Below are 10,209 nucleotides of genomic sequence, written 5' to 3' on the forward strand. Positions count from 1 at the left end.
ATATATATATATATGCTTGTCTATATTTGTTCGTGTGTGTGTGTGTGTGTGTGTGTGTGTGTGTGTGTGTGTGATTAGAAATAGAAATATATACATGTACTGCGTATAACAAGTTTAACTTACTCCCTCTCGTGTAGTCAAACGGGTAGTTAACGACGACGGCTCCACCGTGAAAGCTAGCAGATAATACAAATGTATTCGAGCGAATCCAATTCATAATCGCTCGGGTTTCAGGTTCGATTTTTTTTGATGAAGCAGGATTTTCATTGAAATTTCGGTTCAGGTCAGACATGCGCCTATTATACCTAAAGAGAGAAGAAAAAAAAATATTAATAAATAAAATAAACATATGTAAATTTTGGTGTAAAGAAAGGAGAAGTAATATATAAAAGAATATGGTTGAAGGTTAGTTTCAGAAAATACATTCAACAGTATTTAAATCTAACAAAGTACCATCATGATTATCGTCGGCAAATTCGTCATCTTCATAGCTGTCATGATTTTCATTATGACCTGTATCATGGCCGTCACCATCATCTTCGTCACCATCATCCTCGTCACCATCATCCTCGTCACCATCATCACCCGCATCATCATTATCAATATCATCCTCGCCATTTTCCTGACCGTTATCATCCTCATCATCATCGTCATTGTCATCATCGTCAGAATATTCACATTATCATTACTGTCGACATCATCGCAATTATCATCTTCATCGACATCAACATCATCATTAACTCTATCATCACCAGTAGCATCAGCAACACCAACGCATATCGTGTACCACAACCATTACCACCTTTGCCTCTTCCTCCGCATCATTATCATATCAGCACGCTAACCAGAAGCAACGCTTACTCGAAGACCGACGTGCGGAAATAACCATCTCCGCCATAGCCACAAACGAAGATGTGTGGCCGAGAAGCTTGCTTGACGGAAACTGGGCGATTGTGACCAACTATATCCTCGAGTCGATTGAACGATAGACATATATATTTGTTTTGCAACAATCTTGATGTGAAATCTTTTATTCAAACACACACACACACACACACACACACACACACACACACACAGACACACACACACACACACACACACACACATGTATATATATACACATACGTGGTCTGATAAATAGTATTCAGACTATTGCCATAGTGACGAAGCTAAAGTAGGAAGAGTAAAGCCGCTTGGCAAAGTTTGGCCTTGAACTTTATTGTACATGTGCACTTAGTTTTAACGTTCTAGATTATTTTCCGCTGTTTACAGCAGTGCTTGGAAGGAAGGTGTGTAGCTTGTCATCGTCGCATTGACCACGACAGAGAAAGTTATGACGATACCTGCTCAAAGACCTATGCAAAGTTGTAGAAAGTGTATGGAGAGGAATGTTTGAGCCGCACGCAAGTGTACAAGTGGTTCAAACGTTTCGAAGATGGCCAAAAAATGTCGATATCGACGAACGCTCTGGGAGACCCGCGACTAGCAGAACTGAGAAAAAACATAACAGACGTGCGTGCAGCTGTGAGGAGAAATCGTCGAATCACCATCCATGAGTTATCAGAGAATGTGCAGATTAGTTACGGTTCAGTTAAGTGCATTATCACTGGAGATTTGTTATACGAGACGTATGTCTGCCAAGTTTGTGCCAAAACAGCTTTCAGCTGACCAAAGAGGAACTCTGGTTTCAGTTTCACAAGATCTCTTTGATTGTGTTGAGAACAATGAAAATTTTTGAAAACTTTGCGTAGACCTCTGAGCAGTTATCACCAAACGTTTGATGCAGATTTTCTGCTCAACTTTCTCTGTCATGTTCAATGCGACGATCATACGCTACACACCTTCATTCAAAGCACTGCTGTAAACAGAAGTAAGCTATAACGTTAAAACATAGTGCGCATGCAAAGCAGAGTTCACGATCAACCTGTGCCAAGCAACTTCACTCCGCATACTTTAGCTTCGATACTATGGCAACAGTCCGGATACTTATTGATCAGATCAGTATGTGTGTGTGTGTGTGTGTGTGTGTGTGTGTGTGTGTGTAAATCAAAATTGGAGAGTAAAAAATTGGATATTAATTAATATCAATTTAATACCAGGGAACTAGCACATTAAAAGAATCAAGAGATTCAGAAAAATATCTGAGATCTCAAAGGATTATGGTATATATATATATGTGTGTGTGTGTGTGTGTGTGTGTGTGTGTGTATACTAGCTTAAAAGCCGCACTCCTTGCGGACTTTTGGGCTAGTTCCCGTGAAGGGCTAATCGAGCCTGCTGTCCAAAAGTAAAGAGAAGAAGAATAATAAAGCATCTAGTGGCATCCTACCAATATGGTATTATTTCAAAATTCAGTTTGAATGAAAACCTTGTAAGTTCACAAATTTAGAGAGTTCTTTTCAAATTTAAACTTTCAACTGTTAGCATTTGTTGAAAATGCTAATATCGTCATCCACACATGATGCCAGAGCTGGATGTTTGAGAACCAGAGGAAGGGCAGATTTTTCAATACCAGGTTCATCCTTATTCCAAAAAGGTATATGTCTATATAGAGCAAATGTAGACTGAGATTCTAGGGTCCCAGACGGAAAGACAAAAGTTTGCGCACTTATTATATATATATGTGCGTGTGTGCGTATGTGCGTGTTTGTGTATGTGTGTGTGTGTGTATTATATATGTGTGTGTGTCTGTATTATATGTGTGTGTGTGTGTGTATGTGTGTGTGTGTGTGTGTGTGTGTGTGTGTGTGTGTGTGTGTGTGTGTGTGTGTGTGTGTGTGTGTGTGTGTAGCACGAGATTTTGTCAGCACGAGATTCTCTCAGTGAACAGGTCGTGGTTTCAAAGCGACGAAAATATTTTGACGTAAATTGAATTTAAATGTCGAAGTGAATCTAACGGTTTTTTGTTTTTGTTTTTGTGTGTTCTTAAATGGTTATTAAACATCTTCCACGCTGCAATTTTGTATATATATATATATATATATATATATATATATATATGAGATGGTCATTTTGACAATAAACACACATGATATTTATTTGATCTTCATTTTGTCACCGTTCTTTCGTCACGCCTTCTATGACTTCTTCAATGACTATCTGTGACCCCTCATCTATCAAGCCTTGTCCTGTTTTTTCAATCTTGTCTTTCTCTGCTGTATATCTGTATCTGCGTATGCGTTTTTGTGTGATTCTCTGTGTGGCTCTGTGTTTGGCTTGCATATGTGTTTCTTGAGTGCGAGCGTATTGGTTTGTATTTTACATTGTTTACATCAGTGTCCCCTTTTTTTCTATTTTGTTTGTCCCTAATCTCTCTTCAGCTGTCAGGTGCATTGCATTACTATTCCGTTCTCGTTTTCTGTTGAGGCTTGGTCTACTTTCTTTTACGTGTGTAGCTTTTGTAATCAGACTGAGTATGGTGCCAGGTCTATGTGTGGATAAAATTTTAACTTATATGCTGCCTGTCAATTCTTGTGTGTACTAGCAATTCTAGAAAAGAATTAATGTGAATGATATGGTCATAGAATGCCGAAAGCAAATGTTTTGCTGGGCTGGTTATGTCACAAGTTTCACAGTCAACGGATGACCTCTAGAATTGCCGAGTGCTATCCTGCTATCCAAGAGATGGGGAAGTGCAACTTCGAATGTCTCAACGATGACGGGAAAATGATTTTATTAAGCGATTTGTGACAAGAAGGAAAAGAATGGTGCAATCAAGAAAACGTTGGAAATGCATTGTAACCAGCGATATATAAGAGCATCTCATGGTCCAGACTATACAGATGACATAGATACATACACACATATACAACATACACGCAGATAAGCACACACACATAAATTTAGACGTTGCATGCTTTAACTGGAGTTTGGATGTGTCTTGGAACAGATTATGCCTGTTCATGTCTATTTGATTTAACCGTGTGAGGAAAACTTTGGTTCACAGATGAGGATACAGAACGGATAATGGATTACGTTCCTATATAACTACTCTGTCATCACATTATTTGAGAGGTTACAAAGCTCGAAGATAGAGTGTCTCTCCAGATTGAGCTGGTACATTTCCGCATTGAGATGTTACAACTCTAGTATTACCGACATGTGGTTAGATTGTTACAGGAATGAATCGTAAGAAGGATTTTTCAAGCCAACCCAAATGACAGGAAACCTAATTATAGACCAAGAATAAGATGGTTAGATAATATTCATGGTCTCAAGGAATTTCTCCAAATCGAGCCACTACTTCTCCGCTATGGGAAGTTACAATATCGTAGAATATCATAGGAGAGAAGCACAAGAAGGATTCGCAAAGCCGAGCCAAGTGACTGTACACGTAGGGGTAAACCAAGGTTGAAATGATTGGATAATATCCACAGTTTCATGTAGACATGCGTGGGAATCCAGCCGGAAAGTGTAATTATAGTTTCTTCTGATAGGAACCTATGTGGGAGAAACACTTGCAGAATCAAACCTACAAACAACCTTCCTAGCAGTAGTGAGCGCAGGAGATGGACGGCAGTGTGTATGGTTCAGTGGTTAGAGCATCGGGCTTACAATCGTGGGGTTGTTAGTTCGATTGCTGAACCGGGTTATGTATTGTGTTCCTGAGCCGGTAGGTGTGTACATAGCAACAGCGGTAGCAAATCAGTTGCGCGAATGTATGCGTGCAGCCAATCATGGCAAGGCTCACGTATGCACTCGGTTTTAGGTCACGACACATTTCACGACACATTTCACATTTCACATTTCTGCCAGGCGGCGAGCTGGCAGAAACGTTAGCACGCCGGGCGAAATGCCTAGCGGTATTTCGTCTGCCGCTACGTTCTGAGTTCAAATTCCGCCAAGGTCGACTTTGCCTTTCATCCTTTCGGGGTCGATTAAATAAGTACCAGTTACGCACTGGTGTCGTTATAATCGACTTAATCCGTTTGTCTGTCCTTGTTTGTCCCCTCTGTGTGTAGCCCCTTGTGAGTAGTAAAGAAATAACACATTTCACGTTGCCCTTGTTCAAACAAGTGTAGAAATGAGTTGCGATATCACTGGTGCCGAACCGTAGCAGCCTTTGCCTTTCCATTGGATAACATCGGGTTGCATGGAGAAGGGAGGATGGTATGCATGGATGACTGTTGGATTTCCATAAACAATTTTGCCAACTCCTGTGCTTCGGAGGGAAACTTGCAAGATGTATTCTCATGGTCATTCATGACAGAAGATTTTTACCTTTATATATATATATATGTGTGTGTGTGTGTGTGTGTGTGTGTGTATTTATTTATATAGATAGAGTGACATTTTTCTGGAAAACATTATTCTTCTTTGTGGTTGGGTCGTTGATGACCTCTTTCTAGCATATTGGATGTCTTCCTAGAGGTCATCCCTTATACACGTATATATATAGTAACCTCCAGGTTAAGCATGCACCCATTTAAGTATCCGAGATAAGTATGCGGAAAATCTTTAAGAGTCCTAGGTTCAAGTTTACCAAGGGTTTATTCTACTGCAAGGCTTCCCCTTTCCTTCAAACGTTTCCTCTTTCCTTTGCTTGACATCATGGGAGAAACTGACTGAAAAGATGACAAACATGACCTAACACCGAGTGCATACGTGAGCCTAGCTGTGATTGGCTGCACGCATACATTCGCGCAACTGATTTGCAACCGCCGTGTTGCTATGTACACACGTACCGGCTAAGTACGCACAGGCGGTTAGGTTCAAGTTGCGTACTTAAGAGAGAGATTTGTGTGTGTGGGTGTGTGTGTGTGTGTGTGTGTGTGTGTGTGTGTGTGTGTGTGTGTGTGTGTGTGTGTTAAAAATGAGCAAATGCAAGAAAAATCATAGGAACAAATTCGAAATGGTGTCCTTAACCTAACGCTTGAATGTAAAAGGAAAGGGGTGTGATGAGAAGAAGAAGAAGAAGAAGAAGAAGAAGAAGAAGAAGAAGAAGAAGAAGAAGAAGAAGAAGAAGAAGAAGAAGAAGAAGAAGAAGAAGAAATCTTAAGGGTTGGCTGGGAATGTGGTTCTACCGGGAAGAGTTAGGAAGAAGGGAAAAGGAAGAAGAAGAGTGCTGTGTGCAATGATACAAAGATATCTGTATAAAGAGATGAGCGTAAAAGAGGTGTGCGAATAGTGTGGAGTGCGGGTGGATTCCTACTGTGTGTGGTGTTGTGCAGAAGAGCGGGTCGTAAATATGGTATAGGAGAGAGGGTCGCGTGGTTACATATATAGAAGGAACAGGGAAGAAAGCAGCGTAATAACCTTGATTTTTCACTTGTTTCTATCGTAGAGCATCGGCCATTATGGAGCATCACATGGATGGATATAAGATAAATGATATGCGTAATAATATTTAGAGAGGTACCACAGTGTAATTATATTTTTAAAAAATAACAAAACAATATTTACTTATTCTTAGTTGATGTGTAAAACTAGGACGTACCTTCCCACGACACTCGTACAGTCACCCAGGGTGGCTCGGGCATAGCCATCCGGATTGATTGTAGGGAGGATATGTACGACGCTCGTCTGTAGAATCCTGGTTACCGTGCTATTTCTTCGGTAATTTGTTACCAAATAGTCGATGAGGTGAAGAAGTAGTTCTCGTCCAACAACCTGGGATGAAAAGAAAAAAAGCAGAAAAACCGCGTGAGTTAGTGAAATTTTTTTCAAATATAGACATAAGAGGAGGAACTGAAAGGTCCCTAGCTTTGTGTAAAAGAAAATACAGAAGGATCAGTTAATTATAATTTTATTCAACATATTCCCCTCTCAGATTCACACACAGCCATTCAGTTTTTTCTAAGCCCGGTAAAAGAACTTTGAAAGTTGGGCCTCCAGCCAGGCCTTTCGCGACACTCTTAACGCCAGGGACTTAGCAGTAACATCTCGTATATTTAACTATGATGTTTCAGTGATTTAGCGTTCTTTATTTGATTTAAATCGTGACGATACAATTGTATTTTATAATGGTTTCAGATTTTGACACAAGGCCAAGACATTTGGGATGGATTATAACAATTCCAGTAATCAACTAGTACTTATTTTCCCGACCCCAAAGTAAAACCGGAAGAACTGCCACTGAGCAATTCGACCCACACACTAACGATTCTGCAACATGGTATTCGTTATATATTACAAACGAATAGCAATTTCTAAATCCTACTGAATGTGGCTAATTCTATGGCATTCGTTTTGAGACAGCATCACGTATAACATACAGTACTAAAAAGCACACAAGTACCAGCAATAGATGAAAAATATCCATCACCATGGTAGAGGTACGAAGTTAAGCAGGATACAAAGATTGATGACATATATATATATATATATATATATATATATACACATGTATACACGTGTGTGTATGTGTGCGTGTGTGTGCGTGTGAAAGAGAGAGAAAGAGAGAGAGAAAGAGGGAGAGAGAGAGTCCATTAATCTTATTTACTGCATCCTCTGCTGTTTTTGCCTCTCCCCTCGCAGAGGGCAAACTGCTCGGCGCCTTGCTAATCGTTTTGCCGAATATTTACGGATATAGAATTCGGGAATGACATTCCGGTTTCGCGTCATTTCCACTCGGTTGATCATTCCCTTCGACATCTGTGTTCGGACTGGTTTGGCGCAGAAGCACCCAACACCGCCACCACCATCCCGGATTCCAGTTTTCATTGCGAGCAAAAATAAACTTTTCTCTCCAGTCTTCAGTCCTCTACCGTCTAAGTTCGTAACCTCGTTTCATTTAAATCGACTTTCACGCATACCCACATTTTCACTCACCACCAACCTCTCAACATTCACTTTAACAACTCCACTACACCTACCTATATCTCACCATTTAACAAAATATCCAACACCATACACACCAACCTTTTTATACAGTATATACATACACTAACACTAACACCCACACTTCAATTACAGTGCAATATGCTCCCCATATGCGCACGCACAGTAACAATCAAATATAAACACACCCACTCTTCCTAATCCCACACATACTTATATCCCTCAATTTCACCTAACATACCTATTTAATATAACGCACAAAAGAGCTTCACAAACACACATACACAAACACTAAGCTAGTACACACACACTTAAACACGCACACATACGCACACACCACAACCATAAACAGTATACTCGCACGCGAGAGCTTCATACACACACACACACACACACACACACACACACAAACGCACGCACACACGCATGCATACACACATATGCGAGTTTCAAAACTGTCCGCATTGACATTCACACCTAAAGTATCCTCTCTGCCGCTTCCGGTCATTTCAGCATGTCATGACGGTTATATACTCATCGTTTCTTCTCCAATATCTCTCTCCCTCTCCCCTCTCTCTCTCTCTCTCTCTCTTATATTTTCAGAAGATGACTGTATACTCCAAACGTAACAGTTGTTTCCTTCCTATTTCCTTAGAATAAAATTTATACACCGTGTCTTCATAATAATAATAATAATAATAATAATAATAATAATAATAATAATAATAATAATAATAATAATCAAGCAGTGGCTCTCATAGCCTCTTATCTTAACTGATCGGATTGTTTTATCTCGGTATGAAAGATGGACTACAGCAAATATTCTGCTCAATCCCACAGATTTGCGTGTCACTTGTTTGACCTTAACCAGTTGATTATGTCCCTTGGTGGCTGACGACATGTGCATCTCTGATCACGAGTAGAAGTAGTAGGCTGCATCATAGCTATGTGTTGAAAGGAATTCTTTGGGGTTTGAATAATTCACCTTTGGAAATATGTGTTTCGTTCAACATCCTCAAACAACCTTTATTCAAGGGATCTTTTGAGCGGGATGGGCTACTCGACCTGAGGGAAATTCTAATTGGGCCCCACCTGCAATGTCATGCGCTGTTTATCTTGATATGAGTTCAACATATTGGGTAGCCACAATTGGTATACTGGGTTTCGTGTATTTTACCCCAGTGTCAATTTTATGGTATGCACTGCTCTCTCACTCAATAATATTAATAATAATAATAACAATAATAATAATAACAATAATGATAATAATAATAATAATAATAATAATAATAATAATAATAATAATAATAATAATAATAATAATAATAAATGATTTGATGCAGTACCAGGCAGTAACTCGCATGGCTTCTTATCATAAATTAGAAATGTTATCATGTACATGTTTTGTCTTGGTATAAAAGATGGGTTACAGGAAATATCGTTGAACATTTCCCTTAGTGTCTGTTGGTATATGCAGTTCTGATCATGTGCAGAAGTAGTTCGAGAACTTCATAGCCATGTATTGGGAGGAACTCTTTGGGGTTTATATAATTCACATCTGGAAACACAGATGTTTCGTAGATAATCTTCAAAACCTTATTCAGAGATATCTTGAGCGGAATGGGCTACACGACATGGAGAAAGAATTCTAGCTGGACCCCACCTGCAAAGTCATGCGCTGTTTATGTTGATATGAGATCACCATGTCACACACATAAGGTTGTGGTTCGTGTGCCTGGTGTACCCTTATCAGAGAGGTAGTCATGAGAGGTATAATGGGCTTCGTATATTTGTACCTCAGAGTCGCTTTGATAGCATGCTTTATTCTTTCAATCAATCAATCAATCAATAATAATAATAATAATCCTTTCTACTATAGACCTGAAATTTGGGGAGGGGGATAGTCAATTACATCAACCGCAGTACTCAACTGATACTTAACTTATCGACCCCGAAAGAATGAAAGGCAAAGTCGACCTCAGTGGAGTTAGAACTCAGAATGTAAAGACAGATAACATGCCGTTAAGCATTTTACCCGGCGTGTTAACGATTCTGTCAGCTGCCGACTTTATTAATAACAACAACAACAAAAATAATATCTTCTGTAGGCACAAGGCTTGAAGTTTTGGAGGAGGGTGTTAGTCCATTTCATCTACCTCAGTGGTCAAAAGCTACTTTATTTTATTGAGCCTGAAAGGGTTTAAAAACGAAGTAGGCTTAGGTGGAATTTGAACTCAGAAAGCAAAGCGAGACGAAATATCGCTAAGCATTTTGACCGACGCTTAGGATTCTGCTAGCTCAGTGAATTAATAAACATACATTAAGACATATGTACACATACACACACACACAATGCACACACGCGCACACATACACACACACACACATACACACACACACACACACACACACACACACACACACACA

At 39.6% G+C, this 10,209-nt stretch overlaps 1 protein-coding gene across 3 annotated transcripts in view; it reads right to left on the minus strand.

Moving 5' to 3' along the window:
* The window catches only part of LOC106873734 (carboxypeptidase D), a 471,768-nt gene that overhangs the window by 57,732 nt on the left and 403,827 nt on the right, over nt 1-10,209 (minus strand). For all 3 annotated transcript variants that reach the window (XM_052973530.1, XM_052973529.1, XM_052973528.1), the window contains 2 exons: nt 6,440-6,612; nt 124-305 (listed from right to left, as the gene is read on the minus strand). In XM_052973530.1, coding sequence (XP_052829490.1) covers nt 124-305; nt 6,440-6,612 — 355 coding nt within the window. The remainder of the gene's footprint in view (nt 1-123; nt 306-6,439; nt 6,613-10,209) is intronic.

The sequence above is a fragment of the Octopus bimaculoides genome, chromosome 16 (assembly GCF_001194135.2).
Source record: "Octopus bimaculoides isolate UCB-OBI-ISO-001 chromosome 16, ASM119413v2, whole genome shotgun sequence".
Lineage (NCBI taxonomy): Eukaryota > Metazoa > Mollusca > Cephalopoda > Octopoda > Octopodidae > Octopus > Octopus bimaculoides.